This window comes from Eretmochelys imbricata, chromosome 5 (assembly GCF_965152235.1).
Source record: "Eretmochelys imbricata isolate rEreImb1 chromosome 5, rEreImb1.hap1, whole genome shotgun sequence".
Classification (NCBI taxonomy): Eukaryota; Metazoa; Chordata; order Testudines; family Cheloniidae; genus Eretmochelys; species Eretmochelys imbricata.
Genome location: NC_135576.1, coordinates 77499925 through 77517149, shown reverse-complemented (window position 1 = coordinate 77517149; position 17225 = coordinate 77499925). Strand labels below are relative to the sequence as shown.

The 17225-nt window shown below is 41.0% G+C and overlaps 1 protein-coding gene across 3 annotated transcripts in view; it reads right to left on the bottom strand.

Annotated features, from left to right (window-relative positions):
* SRFBP1 (serum response factor binding protein 1) overlaps positions 1 to 17225 on the bottom strand; it is a 133956-nt gene that overhangs the window by 23375 nt on the left and 93356 nt on the right. For all 3 annotated transcript variants that reach the window (XM_077817370.1, XM_077817371.1, XM_077817369.1), the window contains one exon: positions 13039 to 13110. In XM_077817370.1, coding sequence (XP_077673496.1) covers positions 13039 to 13110 — 72 coding nt within the window. The remainder of the gene's footprint in view (positions 1 to 13038; positions 13111 to 17225) is intronic.

The following is a 17225-nucleotide window of genomic DNA, read 5'->3' as shown; positions in this document are numbered from 1 at the left end:
AATCAAGATTTCCTCCTCATTGATTTAAAAAGCTTTGATTTAAATCAATCCACCCCAATTGACTGCCACTTAATTTGGCCCTTTATGTATATGTATGGTACAGTCTTTAATTACATGATCACTTTTTTCCCCAATGGACTCCTGCCTCATTCAATGGACTGGGCAGACCTACTCTGGGGATTAATCAGTTATTTGGAAAAAAACAGTATGTAATTAAAGATCATCACAACACACATGCATATGTGGGCCAAACAAGGGCAACCTTAATGATGGCATTTCCTAACTTTTGATGGCTTGATTTTGCACCAGCCTTGATGCTTTTTTAATATAGTTTTTGTGTGTACTATCTATATAGCTTATTCCTGTAAATTATGGAGAATAAACTCTACTGATATAAAGCATCTTTATACCAGTACAGTTCCAAATGATTTGTACCACTTTAACAAATCAGTTTCTAAATGAATATAGTTAAAGCAGGAAAAAAATTATGTAGACAGGCATTAAGTATCTCTAAGTTCAGTTTAAATGATCCAGTTTTGAAGGCAATGAGCTGTCATGAAGAGTTGGTCACAGACAGTTTTTACACCTTAGTGCAACATTCTTCACATCTTCAATGGTCTTATGAAAGCCACAGCCATCCTTGTTTGAAGTTAACATTTCTTGTTTGCCCTGGAAAATTCTCAGGGAACTGTGGTTTCATACACCCAGAGTCATTTCCATTTCAAGCAGATTTTAACAAAAACAAATGAATGAACAAAACTGCCTACCCTATAGTGGTGATTCCTGTATATCTTCAGTTATTTTGTGTCTGTACTAAAAGAAACCATGTTATTTAGTGAAGTAATGCACATTGTTCCGCAAGGATTTTGAATATGTAGATATAATGTAAAGTTGAGGCACACGTTATCACTGAATAGATTTCCATTAAAGGGATCCTGACAGTTCCTTATTGCACCCTGTATAACACATCTAATATAATGGGGAAAGAAAAGCACTTCCATGAAAGTATTATTTCCCTTTCAGTACTTTCAGCATAAATATGCTGCTATAAACTGAGAGCCTGGACATGACTTTATATATCCTAAGATGGTAAAGAAAGGGGATTGATGCAGAAGGCAGCGTATTCATCTTTGGAGCAAAAATAAATAGGATAATCACTACTGCTGCTGGGGAATAACTGGAAATACTCCCTGCTACATTAAATATGTTGGTGACAGAACTTCTAGTAGCTGTTACAAATATACACACACTATTAAAGCACAGAAGGATGAGTATTAAAGGTACAGCTTCATATCAGAAATATACTTTGAATCAAATTCTGCACTGAATGTCCTTGTAGAATTTCCATTACTTCATCTAGAGTTTTACATTTACATGAGGCCACAATTTACACCATAAGAAGCAGAATAACATTTTTGATGGGTCCCACAAAAACAGCAGCTGCTTTTTGTTTCAAATTTCTTGGCATTGGAATAACAGCAAAATTCCTTTTGCCAAACAACCACTAGATATTTATTGACAGAATTGCCATGACTGAGTCAGATTATTTTTAAATGGCAAATTTTGGGTGAGAACACTTTGCCTATAACTAAACATAAGAGCAAGACATCAATGACAAGCATATTACACAAAATACAAAAGACTAAATAGATTGAACAGCACATTAATAATATTAAACCAACAAAGAGAGAGGACTGCATACAGTAGTTATTTCTCTATGGTTGTGAACAGAACTTTTTTATAAGCAAAGAATGTTAAAAATCCACGAGTAATTATCTGGTTATGCTGCTTTTAAAGGCACTAAAAATAAAACCAGAAGTTTTAATATCACTAATAGGAATCGATCATTGCAGGAATGTTTTCTGTAGCTAATAGACTTTATTTGTGAACAAAACGAAAACTGCAGTGATTCTGTGCCTGTTCTAAAGCCCTCTGAAGTCAATGGAAAGACTCTCATGGTCTTTAGCAGGCTTTGGATCAAGCCCTTTGTGACTTTTCTCACATACACACAAATCTCTCACATACAAAGAGAATACACTCACGCAGAAAGTGTACTGTTTTTGTTATATACATTTTCCATCACAAAATACTTGTTAAAATGAAGTTACAAATAAGACATGTATTTAGTAGGAAGGTTTTAAAAAAAAAAAGCAAAACCCCTCGAATTTCAGAAAACTAGGAAATGCAGTTAATGTTGTGCTTCTTAAAAGACATTCAAACTCACCCTGCCTCGGAGATGCCTGCTGCCACTACCATCCTTAAGGAGGATTGTGAAACAACTGCCTTAGAAGGCTCTCTTTTTCACCAAGAATTTGTAAAAATGCTTTGTGTGTACTATACAGGACAGTAAGGAAGACCATAAAGCAGCATAAGAATAATTTAAGACTGAGGTATTCTAGTTTTTATAGTCACTGATAAAGTAGAACTGTTAGTTATTGTTTGATAAGGAAACATGAAGTTGATTTTATTATGGCATCATTAGCCAAGTTACCAGTAGTTTACGTGCTTTGTTTGCAAAATGCAACCTTGCCATTGAAGGTTATTTTTAAAAACTTAAACATTCTTCTTAAAAGGCAGTTGTCATAAATATAAAGGGAACGGTAAACACCTTTAAATCCCTCCTGGCCAGAGGAAAAACACTTTCACCTGTAAAGGGTTAAGAAGCTAAGACAACCTCGCTAGCACCTGACCAAAATGACCAATGAGGAGACAAGATACTTTCAAAGCTGGAGGGGGGAAAACAAAGGGTTCTCTCGGTCTGTGTTGCTTTCGCCAGGATCAGAGAAGGAATGCAGGTCAGAACTCCTGTAAAGAGTTAACAAGCAATCTAGTTAGATATGTGTTAGATTCTGTTTTGTTTAAATGGCTGATAAAATAAGTTGTGCTGGATGGAATGTATATTCCTGTTTTTGTGTCTTTTTGTAACTTAAAGTTTTGCCTAGAGGGATTCTCTATGTTTTGAATCCGATTACCCTGTAAGGTATTTACCATCCTGATTTTACAGAGGTCATTCTTTTACTTTTTCTTTAATTAAAATGATTTTTAAGAACCTGGTTGCTTTTTCATTGTTCTTAAGATCCAAGGGTTTGGGTCTGTGTTCACCTATGCAAATTGGTGAGGATTTTTATCAAGCCTTCCCCAAGAAAGGGGGTATAGGGCTTGGGGTTTTTTGGGGGGGAAAGATGTTTCCAAGTTGTCTCTTTCCCTGTTCTTTGTTTAAAACGCTTGGTGGTGGCAGCAATAAGATCCAGGGACAAAAGGTAAAATAGTTTGTACCTTGGGGAAGTTTTAACCTAAGCTGGTAAAAATAAGCTTAGGGGGTTTTTCATGCAGGTCCCCACATCTGTACCCTAGAGTTCAGAGTGGGGAAGGGACCTTGACAGCAGTATACATTCAAAACGCTGATGTGTGCCTGAAATCTCAACTTCATCTGAAAATTGTGTGATGAAATTTCCTATATTTTTAAAAATACTTATAAAATGGGACTGTCAGATATTTACATTCAAAGTGGAAGATGTTTTCTATTGGATATAGTAAGTATATTTGTTGCTGTCTTCCTCATTATGGATACTGGGAAATTATGAGAAAACTCGTTAAGAGATCCTCCTCCTTGCTGCCAAGTAAAAATTCTGGTTAGTGATCTGATATGCTTAAGTAAAAATAGTCTGAATTGTTTGTGTCACTATCTTGCTAAGTTTTCTTCTTTTTACTATATGATGAATAGTAATGAATTTACAAGGTTGTATTCATGTTCAAGTGTCTTCATTTCATGAACACCATGAGGTCTAGGAACATTACATTGTCTAGTTCTCTCTCCCCCCAAAATTTATCAGTTGGCAACAAGGAATCTCTAATTGAGTTAGAAAGTAGCACAAAAGTCCAAGCACTGAAATACTAAACATCTTTTCACTCTGGCACTGACAACAACATCTACATTATTATGCTCTCCTTTTCTTTTCCCAGTGAAAACTACTACTGAGACTGAAAACAATAAAGAATTTGGGACTCCTTCCTAAATACAGATTACAATGTGAAGCATATTATTCTTCTAGATCTTCTAATAAAAAAAATATTAGGAATTCCATGTATAGGAAGATGATGCCTTGGAATTGAAAGAAATTAACAGTGGGTTGCTAGCAGTCTGTAGTAGCAGCAGTTTTATTTGTGTAATATGTCTGTGATTGGGAAGAGGAAGCGGATGTTAATTTTGGAAATTTGTTGATACAAAACTGATCCAGTTCATAAAAGGAAAACATGGAGAACTGGGAGAAACTCTGAACGGATATGTGATTGGGCAGCTGAGAACATTAAGTGCAGTTTGATAAATAAGATTTTTTTGCCACAGTGTACTAACACGATTATGTGCTCCAAACTTGCAAGATCTTTTAAAAGATGTTGGTATCTTGTGCAGTCACAGTTACAAAAGCAAATAGGATATTTGGTTATGTTACTAGTCCACGTCACTGCTGGGAGGCTGGGAATCCTTTACAATATAGGTAAAGAAAGTCAACCTTAAGTTTTTAAATTCTTCAAAGCAATATTTTGCCCCCCAGTTGCAAGTTGGAAGCCTAACTTGGTCCTGAAACAACTGATAGATCAATCCTTTTGAGACTATGTCTCCCTCAGCTTTGCTTTTCCTTGCAATTAAAATTGCCTTTTTGATTACCATCACTTACACCAGAAAGATCAATGAATTAAAATGCACTGTGTATTAAAAAAGCCTCTTCTGCAATTTTCTTGGACAAAGTGGTACTTAAACCTGCTCGAGTTCCTGCCTAAAATGGTTTCTCTAAATTCGCCACGCCATCACTTTTCCATTGTTCTGTTCCAAGTTTCAGGAGATCAGACAGGACAGGCTTGATGTCTGGAGAGTGATCAATTTATACATAAGTAGAACTAAGCCCTTCAGGAAATCAGATGCCTTGTTTATCTTGTATGCTATGAAAAGAAACAAGATGGCAAAACATTTAAGAAAACCATTCCCAGGTGGGCTAGATCAGCAATTTGAAAAACCTATAAAACGACTGGATGTCTTATTTCTCAGAGCACAGAACTCAGATGCTGCATTTAACTGATGGGTCCTACAGTCTGCCATTCTCTCAAACTTTTATTATTCTGCTCTTCCTCCTCTCTTTTCTGGGTAGACTGCTTGCTACTGCCTATCAGTCGGTCTCCAGACCAGAGAATGTGGTGTATATAGAGTTATATGGAAAAAGGAATTTGGAGTTACTGCAGATGTGTCTTTTCACAATAGAAAAATCCTCTGGTCTTTCCCAACACCTGTAAGTTGTTTTTGTTTCTAGTTAGTTAATGGTTCAAACTGGCACCCTATATATGAGAAGAACTACATTCCATTACCAATCTTCTGACACATCTAACAGTCTGATTCTTTTCTTCCTAAAAAGACTAAATCTATATTCCATTTCAGAAGCTTTGTTCTGAGGAAAGATCAATATCACAATTCTGCATGACAAGGCCTTAGGGAACTAGGCGCTATAGCTCTTTATACCAGCAAGAAACCAAAATCTTTTTTTAGACAGTAGAGGCAACTAACACCACATGCCTTTCTAGAGCTTGCCTAAGGCCTTTGCTATTAAATATTAGAGGATATATGTGAAATTATTCTTTCAGTGTATTCTGTTCTATATAGGTTTTTATGCCACGATTATTGCCATGATATCCAAGTATCCTTCAGTAACGTACTAAGCAACATGACTACATAGGGTGAGACACATGTGCAATGAAGTTTCTTGTTTTGATAGGGCTTTTTGCTTTGTTTTTACATGTTGCTATGTAGTTATGTTAGAGAAGCCAAAGAAATGCACTTTGTACTTGGACTGGAAAGTGGTGAAGGTCCTTAGTTCTTGGGGGAGTTAATTCCATATTTTTGGGCTTCACCCAAAAAGGTCTGCAACCCACATAGTTGAGTTTTATCCTTGCTGTAGAGTGTTTCGTTGTGCTAGGACAGCATAGTTATTGACCATGATCTTCATCCCCGAGATTTAGGCGACCTTTAAATATCCTGGGTCCTGCCCATGAAGAACCTTGAAGATAAGAACTGAGACCTTGAACTTCATTTGATATTTGATGGGAAGCCAGTATAGAGAGTGGACAGGTCTGATGTGATTGTTGCTGAGCAGATGCATTGCAGTCTTCTATACAGGTTGGAGTTTCCTAAGTGCTGAAGGCTTCATGCCCATATATTTCTCATTGTTGTAGTCCAGACAAGAGGTGACAAAGGCGTGAGTAAGAGAGCCCAGGCCATAATCTGCCAGAATGTAACAGTTTCCTAGCCAACTGGAGGTGACAGAATGCATAACTTATGGATGCTATGTGAGAGTTTAATGTCAATAAGGAATCCAAGGGTACTCAAACTACACACTGAACTGACCAATTGTGGGTGTGAACCTTCAACTAAAGGATTCTGCACCATGGATGCAAATTCTTCAAAATACTTTCCTCTCCCACCAGTACCATCGCTTTTATGCTTGGATTCAGCTTCAGACAGCTGTTCTTCATGCATGAGCTGATCTCATCCAAGCTCTGGGCCATCTTCATTGTAGTGACATGGTCACATATATTGAAGGATGTGTAGAGTAGTCTCTTGTTTACATATCGCTGGGATTTGAGTCCATGTCGTCTGACCTGTTCATCTAGTGGTTCCAGGCAGAACTTGAAAAGGACCAGAGAGAGAACTGATCCTTTTGGGGACTCTACAAGTGAGCAATCTAGTAGTGGAGGTAGGGTTTCCCCATCACTAGTCATTGGGTGCGTCCCTCCAGAAATGACTCAAAACATTTTAGCGCATTCCAGTAGCACATTAAGCAACGTGAACATGTTGGTCATGTGAATCCTTGTCACCTCTCTCCGGTAACACAGCAATATCTCATGGTCAACAGCACTGAATACCACAGAGAGATCCAGGAGGATGAGAATGGATATCGACCCTCTATCCACTGACAGCAGAAGATCATCAATGAGTGCCACTAAAATGGAACCACAATTTCATTGCTGCTTCACCTCTATTTTCATACACAAAATGCTATTTTAGGCCCATGACAAAAATATGAGTTGCCCTCTGCCCTCCTCATGACTAAAATTCTAAAGTTACTGCTTCTTCATGCAAATATCAGTTGTGGAGTATGAGAGGGGGAAGAAACTCTTGTGTTTAACTCATCTCTTTCCTTTAACTCTAGAATGCAACAAAGTACATGTTCTTGGACATGAACATTTTTTTAAGGTTTGGAATTGAAAATAAAGGACTAAACCAACTACACCCTGTTTTGAACCCCCAATGTTAGAAAGTTCTCTAGTTGCACTATTATTTTCATCTCAATCCACAGAAATATAATTGAGAGTCCTGGACTTTGGTCAGATTTCCTGCTTGTGAAAGCCCTAATAAAGTAAAAGTGCCATCCCAGTTTGGACACATCTTCAATAAGAACTTTAAAAATGCAAAATGTGGTCAGAAAAGTTTATTTGTATAAATGGTTCTTACTTCCACAATAGATCCGGTTTCTGTATTATTCAGAGTCCTATCTTTGGCTGACAGATATAAGTTTTTGGCAGCACCTAATCAGCACCTAAAGGACAATGTCAATGCTAGAAAATGTATGTCCCATTTTTCAGTACTGGCACAGCTGCATCAGAGCAACCAAAAATTTAAGTCCTACTATAGCCGACGGAGGCATTTTTATCACTTTGTCACCTAATCCGGGGTCTATACTAGAGGTCATTCTGTCGGTACCACTGATAGAGTTGCACCACTACTGAAAAATGGCTAAGAAATTTTTCAGCGTAGATGTACCCACAAACATGAAGTATCCACCTGTTGTTCTTACATTATATTAACATTGTAAACTCTTTACTGCAGGGTCAGTCTCTTTGCTCTGTGTTTGTACAGGGTCTAGTACTAGGGGCCTGGAGACTCTAGGTGCTATCACAATACAGATAAATAATAATCTTTATGTACTGAATATCTAATATTCTTATCTGCCATACTAATGGCTACCAGGTATAAAAATGTTGACTAATCTCAAAACAGCTAAATCATAGAACTATAATTTGTGACTTTCTATACACTTATGGTATGCAATTTCTGTCAATACTTGAAATATACATAAACTCTTTCCAAATAGAAATGTATGCCTGTTAACAAGAGCTAGTAACAGATCATGAAATCTCAGTAGGTCGAAGGAATTAGCAACAAATGTCTATGCAAAACTAATATTCATCATTCCCTATGAATTTAAAAAAAAAAGATTGCTTTTTACGAATGAAAACAAACCTATTCTGAAAAGGAAAACAGCTACAGGATGTTTTGTTTTAGATATTCTGATATTCAAGTTAATGAAAAGGTATACAATACATTATGTACTTTAGTTCACCTATAGAACATTATTAGGGATTAAAAGAGGACAAAAAATACAAAAATAAAGGAAATATCTAAAAAATAAGGGGAAAATAGTATGGAGAAGGAATTGCAGAGTTTAATTCTGTTAAAACATAACTGTGAACCCCTCTTGTTCTTGTGAGCAAAGAAACTGCATTCATAATAAAGGAGCAAGTTTAAAATAAAGACTTTCATGGAGTTTCAAAACAGAACACAACAGCATAATAGCAGATAAGGTTTATGATAAAAATCCCTAGAATAATTCTAAATAGGTAGCTTCATAAACATGTCTGTTTTAAATGATAAAAAGAAAGCTTACTTTATGTAAATACAAAAACATGCAATCAGCCAGGCACTTCCAACTCACTCCCTTCCGGCAATCACCCAATCTTTCATTTACCCTCTTTTCCAGGCCTAGCACGAAGGAATGGTAGAGAAGACAGAGAGGAATGCCTACTGGAGTGCTGCTCTAGACCTGCTGAGTCCCTCCTATGGAGGATGCTGCTATTTTGCTCTCTGAATTGAGGATTAACCTGATTTTTCCCCGTGGAAGTTTGGAATCTCCTCTGCATGTGCTGCACAGACTCCTGGGGGGGCCCACCGACAGCAATTCTGGGCCCCAGTGCAGAACAGTCAATGGGCCCCCACGCATGCACAAGCCACGCCCACGCGGATGAGGTCCGCCTGACATTTGGGCTGGTGCCCAGTGAGCTGTTGGCTGCGGTGCTGGGTGCACTTTTCCGGCATAGCCAGGGCTTCCACACACTGGCCCGGTAGGGTTGCCAACTGTCTAACTGCACAAACCCAAAGACCCTTGCCCCGCCCCTTCCCTGAGGCCACACCCCTGTCTCGCCCCTTCTCCGAGACCCCACCCTCTGCTCACTCCATTCCGCCTCCCTCTGTCGCTCGCTCTCCCCCACACTCACTCACTTTCACCAGGCTGGGTCAGGGAGTTGGGGTGCAGGAAGTAGTGCGGGCTCTGGGAGGGAGTTTGGGTGAATGTTCTAGGCTGGGGAAGGGGACTGGGGTGCAGGAGGGGACCAGGGGGTCAGCGCTTACCTCTGGCAGCTCCTGAAAGCCACTGGTACACCCCTCTGGCAGTGGCTCCTAGGTGGGGGCCCAGGGGGTCTCTGCGTGCTGCTGCTCACAGGCTCTGTCCCTGCAGCTCCCATTGGCCACAGTTCCCAGTCAATGGGAGCTGCAGAGTCAGTGTTGGGGGGTGGGACAGTGTGGAGACCCCCTCTCCCCCCCCCCCCCTCCAGGGGCCGTAGGGCTGTTCCAGCCACTTCCTGGAGCATCGTGGAGTGAGGACGGGGAGGAAGCCTGCCTTAACTCCTCTGCACTGCCAGAGGTGGCCCTCAGGCCCTTTTAAATTGCCTGGGCCCCTGGGCAATTGTCCCCTTTGCCCCCCACTGTCAGTGGGCCTGCTTCTGGGGCTGAAGAAACTTCAGCTGAATCAGACTCCTCTACACCCTCATGCAGTACAGTATGCTCGGGGATGTCAAGCCCATTCAGAGGAGATGACTGAATTCCATGTTAGCCTCAGATATAAATTCCAGACTTCATACTCCACACGATCCTCAGTGGAAAGTACACTGATGTCAGAGATCAAAAGAATATGTAATATAAAATTACATAAAAATAAATATATAAAACAAAATTTTACCTATTTATTATTGATTCAATACCTTCTTGTAACATTCAGTATCACTCAGTGGCAAAATATTCTCCCCTTTAGGACTCTGTCATTCCTGCCCTTTGTTTCTCTTCCTTCTCCATTTTTCTCCCATTATTTTGGCTGTGCATCCACCCTCTGAATTTCCTTCCCAACAGAACAAACTATTAGTACTCATATACTTTGGATTTGCTAGAAACATCAACAACGGAATAGTTAATGTTGACAATTTATTATTTTCAGGCTTTCGAGGTGATACACCAATGAGATTAATAGGGGACAGGGAGTTCACCAGCCAGTCATTATTTCAGACTGTCTGCAGACACCATGACGTCAGTTATACCCTGTTCACATTTGGACGTTTCCCTCTGCAGCGAAATGGGTTGGAAATTTACTTTATAACAAATGAAAATGTACATTGTCCACGAATAGGTCATGTGGGTCACAAATATATTAGGCAGGCCATGACACCCTGATATAGATGTTATATAGGCCAATGATGTGGTTGCCTACTATTGATGGGGATTAGCCTCACCAGCCTTAACAAGCCATTCCTGCTAAATTGCTTTTTAAAATACATAGAATCATAGAATATCAGGGTTGGAAGGGACCTCAGGAGGTCATCTAGACCAACCCCCTGCTCAAAAGCAGGACCCATCCCCAATTAAATCATCCCAGCCAGGGCTTTGTCAAGCCTGACCTTAAAAACTTTTAAGGAAGGAGATACCACCACCTCCCTAGGCAACGCATTCCAGTGTTTCACCACCCTCCTAGTGAAAAAGTTTTTCCTAATATCCAATCTAAACCTCCCCCACTGCAACTTGAGACCATTACTCCTCGTTCTGTCATCTGCTACCATGAGAACAGTCTAGAGCCATCCTCTCTGGAACTACCTCTCAGGTAGTTGAAAGCAGCTATCAAATCCCCCCTCATTCTTCTCTTCTGCAGACTAAATAATCCCAGTTCCTTCAGCCTCTCCTCATAACTCATATGTTCCAGACCCCTAATCATTTTTGTTGCCCTTCGCTGGACTCTCTCCAATTTATCCACATCCTTCTTGTAGTGTGGGGCCCAAAACTGGACACAGTACCCCAGATGAGGCCTCACCAATGTCGAATAGAGGGGGACAATCACATCCCTCGATCTGCTCGCTATGCCCCTACTTATACATCCCAAAATGCCATTGGCCTTCTTGGCAACAAGGGCACACTGCTGACTCATATCCAGCTTCTCGTCCACTGTCACCCCTAGGTCCTTTTCCGCAGAATGCTGCCTAGCCATTCGGTCCCTAGTCTGTAGCTGTGCATTGGGTTCTTCCGTCCTAAGTGCAGGACCCTGCACTTATCCTTATTGAACCTCATCAGATTTCTTTTGGCCCAATCCTCCAATTTGTCTAGGTCCCTCTGTGTCCTATCCCTGCCCTCCAAAGTATCTACCACTCCTCCCAGTTTAGTATCATCCGCAAATTTGCTGAGAGTGCAATCCACACCATCCTCCAGATCATTTATGAAGATATTGAACAAAACCGGCCCCACGACCGACCCCTGGGGCACTCCACTTGACACCGGCTGCCAACTAGACATGGAGCCATTGATCACTACCCGCTGAGCCCGACAATCTAGCCAATTTTCTACCCACCTTATAGTGCATTCATCCAGCCCATACTTCTTTAACTTGCTGACAAGAATACTGTGGGAGACCGTGTCAAAAGCTTTGCTAAAGTCAAGAAACAATACATCCACTGCTTTCCCTTCATCCACAGAACCAGTAATCTCATCATAGAAGGCGATTAGATTAGTCAGGCATGACCTTCCCTTGGTGAATCCATGCTGACTGTTCCTGATCACTTTCCTCTCATGTAAGTGCTTCAGGATTGATTCTTTGAGGACCTGCTCCATGATTTTTCCGGGGACTGAAGTGAGGCTCACTGGCCTGTAGTTCCCAGGATCCTCCTTCTTCCCTTTTTTAAAGATTGGCACTACATTAGCCTTTTTCCAGTCATCCGGGACTTCCCCCGTTCGCCACGAGTTTTCAAAGATAATGGCCAATGGCTCTGCAATCACAGCCGCCAGTTCCTTTAGCACTCTCGGATGCAACTCGTCCGGCCCCATGGACTTGTGCAACGTCCAGCTTTTCTAAATAGTCCCTAACCACCTCTTTCTCCACAGAGGGCTGGCCATCTATTCCCCATGTTGTGATGCCCAGCACAGCAGTCTGGGAGCTGACCTTGTTCGTGAGGACAGAGGCAAAAAAAGCATTGAGTACATTAGCTTTTTCCACATCCTCTGTCAGTAGGTTGCCTCCCTCATTCATTAAGGAGCCCACACTTTCCTTGGCTTTCTTCTTGTTGCCAATATACCTGAAGAAACACTTCTTGTTACTCTTAACATCTCTCGCTAGCTGCAGCTCCAGGTGCTATTTGGCCCTCCTAATTTCATTCCTACATGCCCGAGCAATATTTTTATACTCTTCCCTGGTCATATGTCCTACCTTCCACTTCTTGTAAGCTTCTTTTTTATGCTTAAGATCTGCTAGGATTTCACTGTTAAACCAAGCTGGTCGCCTGCCATATTTACTATTCTTTTGACACATCGGGATGGTTTGTCCCTGTAACCTCAACAGGGATTCCTTGAAATACAGCCAGCTCTCCTGGACTCCTTTCCCCTTCATGTTAGTCCCCCAGGGGATCCTACCCATCTGTTCCCTGAGGGAGTCGAAGTCTGCTTTCCTGAAGTCCAGGGTCCGTATCCTGCTGCTTACCTTTCTTCCCTGTGTCAGGATCCTGAACTCAACCAACTCATGGTCACTGCCTCCCAGATTCCCATCCACTTTTGCTTCCCCTACTAATTCTTCATACACACATAATTCTACATACATAGACACACACGTCTTAGTGGATTGGTATTTGCAAATGCATACACATACCCACACTTGCACATGTCCTAATGTTTATAAGATAAAAAAGTCATACCTTTTTGCAGACTTGCTCAAAATTAATCTCTCCTCCAAGAGCAAGTTTGGTTACTTGATCCGGATTTATTTCCTGTGGAAGAAAAATGTTTACTCTTCTTAGACATGTGTAATAACAGTACTTTATAATAATGTTTATGAAGGTAAATCTTGGAAAGGTTTAGTAAACTTGGATTACTCCTACTAATTTAAAGGAGAATAGGATCAGTTCTTCAAAGATGGCATAGACACCAATATTTATGAACACTTACAGGTAAAATTTTACTGAATTTACTTGCAAAATGTTGCCATACGTATTTAAAGCCAGATTTTTCCTAATCTATTTATCTCATAACCATCACAACAGTACCTGGTTACACTAAAGCCAGTGGGAGTTTTGAGTGAGTACAGTCTGCAGGATCAGATCTTATTTTTAGAAACACAATTGCCTGAATTTGTCACTTAAAATAGACTATGGGAGGTTTAGAAATGCCCATTTACCAGAAACTCTGAATTCTTTCCTGAGTAAATATATAGATTTGATTACAGCCTTGTAATTGAGGTTGAAAGGGAAAAATTACTTACCTGTAATTCCACTTCTCTGAAGCTATCATCTATGAAGGATTCTTAAGCCAGAAGGGAGAACCCTACACAGCAGGCATCTTTAGAGAAGTATATTTTAAACTAACTGTGACCACAATTAGGACGGATGCATGTATTAAAAAGAATATTAAAATCCTTATTAATCTTAGAAACTGTACATATTCAATACCTATTTTAGAGTTTATATTGGCTTGGTTTTTTGTTTTTTTTACGGGTATTGAAGAAAATAAATTATAGTATAGATTGTTTGCCATATGTCCATTTTAAAACAGTTTATATTACTAGATTACATGAGGACCAAGTGACTTCCTACATATCTATAGTTTTAAAAATTATAATGCAAATCATTCATAAAACTGGTAAAGGAAGAAATTGCCAGTTAGGCTCTGGGCTACCTATCACCAGACCCTGCTTTGTTACTGGTGATGCTAATGTTTGAGGAAAATAATTCATAAAATAGATATTCAAATAGGCAGAAAGCTGGGGAGCAACTTAAACATGACAAAGAAGAGTAAATTAGTCCTGTGTTTGCAGTGTGATATGGCAACAACGAGATCAATGCAACTTTGGGCTGTATATGCAGGCATTGTGATGCGGAGCAGGGAGATAGACCCTTGTTTCTGTGCTGTAACACTGTGTTCAAATATGGATACCTCAGAAGAAAAATTCTAGGGAATGAGTTCATAACAACCAGAGTAATTAGTGGTCCAGACCAGTTGATTTACACGCAAAGATTAAGTGCTACATATGCACACCTAGTCTATAAATAGCTGAAAAATGTGAACATTAAGGAGAGAGGATCCTCATTTCCCCCTGCTTACCTTCCAATGAGCATTCCAGTCCTTCTGCTTTACACTCTTAGTCACTTTTCCCTACTTTCAGTTATGTACATTTTATCATGCTGCTCCCCACAACTAGTCTGCCTGTCCTCATCTGCTAGCCATTCTCATGCTACTTCCTGAAATCCCTCCTTAAACTCACCTTTCTGTATCTGATGAAGTGAGCTGTAGCTCACGAAAGCTCATGCTCAAATAAACTGGTTAGTCTCTAAGGTGCCACAAGTACTCCTTTTCTTTTCACCTTTCTAGGCAGTTCCTCCTTTATCATTAATAATCCACACACATTTTCTTCTCTCACAATGTTGTCCTGTGTCCATCTTATTTAGCTTGTTAGCTCTTCTAAGCATAGAATGTGTTTTATCTATGTCGTTAAGTGTTGTGTAAAACGTGTGCTTTTCAATAATTAATGAGTGTAAGCTGCAGCATAGTAAAGTATAACCAAGAGTAATGGGATGAAATTAAGAAAGGGAAAATACATTTGATATGAAAGTTAGGAAAAACCTCGACAGTGAGATCTATTAACTTCTAAAATCATCGCCCAGAGGCCCTGGAAGAAGCTCAATCACAAGTCGACACATTTAAAACCAAATTGAAAACACACTAGTAAATGTACAATAGGAAACAATCTTGCATTGGCAGGTAGACAGACAGCATGATCTAACAGGTATTTTCACCCCTAGAATCTATGATTCGGTTTTACATGACTTTTCAAATACTACACAGATGGGAAAACTAGGACAAAGTGGTTAAGTGATGTGCCCACGGTAAGTCACTGGGCTAAGAATTAGGAGGTTTGACTCCGCGCACAGTCCACTAGACAATGCTTTTCTCCTATGCAAAATTAGGGAAGCAATTTAGAAAAAACCCAGGTATTTTAAGTGGGGATTTTTGCTTATTTTTGGAACTGCAATACACTAAATGGAGTACAAAGCTACAATGTACATTGCAAAGGGAATCTATACAAGCAATTAATGGTATAATCCTTATAACTATGGTAAAACTATCACAATTGCAAATCAATTTAAAATGAGCTATCATAGAAGTCTAGGAAAGAACAACATAAATTCCAGAGGAAGGAGCAGTCTTCCCCCTCCTCTCATATACATAGAGGTGGGTGGAAAGGACAGCAGAAGCCAACAAAAATTGTGGCAGCAGAGGTGTTGCAGGCCTCTGCCCTTACTCCTAGGGAGCCAGTGGAGAAAGTGGTGTCCACTCACCCCATATTTCTGCGGGGGCCAGTAGAGACTAGAGTCACATGAGCCCATGCACCTCTTTTCCACAAACATCCACTCCCTAACCCTCCGTGGGACGCCAGATGATATGGAACAGCAGAAACTACAAAAGACCATCCTAAGCTAATTGTACTAAAACATGTCGGAAGAAGTCTCAAGGGAACCCCACTTGGTTCTCTATGAACTTAGTTTGACTCTAGTCTCATCACTCAGGCTTCTTTATTCGGAATACAGCAAAGCTACACTGAGTTGATCAGACTTAAGGGTAGAGGGTGGGCATAGGGCATATCAACATCCAAAATTACACAGCAAATCTCTGCCTTTATATACATTAAAACATTACAATGCATTTACTATACAATCCCTATGCAGCATGCACTGTCTATGAACAACTTATCCCTGACCTTATCTTACGTTCCAGGACTATCTTATTTACTGTTTTATGGTCCATTGTAAATGGTTTCCTGGGTATTTCCCCCTATTTTAGCTAGTACAGACATTCTGTTCCTAGCTTGCTGATTCATTCACTTCCCTAATCCAGTCTCCCAAGAAATTGGACATGGGTGAGGCCTCATTACTCATGTCAAGTCAGGCCTACAATGTAAGACGGTTACCTTTTCTGTAACTGGTGTTCAAGTGTGTTGCTCATGTCTATTCCACAGTAGGTGTGCATGCTCGCCATGTGCACTGGTGCCGGAAGTTTTTCCCCTAGCAGTACCCGTAGGGGGGAGAGTCCCACCCCCCGACTCCTGGAGTGGCACCTGCCTGGCGCGTTATAAGGGGAGCCACGCACTCCCCCACCCTCAGTTCCTTCTTGCCAGACAACTCCGACAGAGGGGAAGGAGGGTGGGATGTGGAAAAGACATGAGCAACACATCTCGAAGATCATCAGTTACGGAAAAGGTAACTGTCTTTTCTTTGAGTGATTGCTCATGTGCATTCCACAATAGCTGATTCCAAGCTATATCTGTTGGAGGTGGGTAGGAGTTCACAAGTTCCCAGGATGGAGGGCAGCCCTGCCAAACCGGGCGTCATCCCTGGTTTGGGGGTCGATCGCATAGTGCAAGGTGAAGATGTGAACCGAAGACTTCATGGCGGCCCTACAAATGTCCTGGATAGGGACGTGGGCCACAAAGGCAGCCAACGAGGCCTGCGCCCAAGTCGGGTGTGCCCTCACAATAGGTGGTGGGGGGGACACCCGCCAGCTCATAACAGGAACGGATGCATGAAGTGATCCGATTGCAAAGCTGCTCAGTGGAAATCGGTCGGCCCTTTGGACGCTCAGCAGAGGCGACGAACAGTTGCGAGGACTTTCTGAACGACTTGGTCCGCTCGAGGTGGAAAGCCAGAGCCCGCCACAAATCGAGTGTGTGGAGACGGCGCTCCTCACTAGACATGTAAGGCTTGGAGCAGAGAACCGGTAGAAAAATGTCCTGACCCATGTGGTAGATAGAGACCACCTACGGGAGGAATGCGGGGTGTGGGTGGAGCTGGACCTTGTCTTTATGAAAGACCGTGTACGGCGGCTCGGCGCT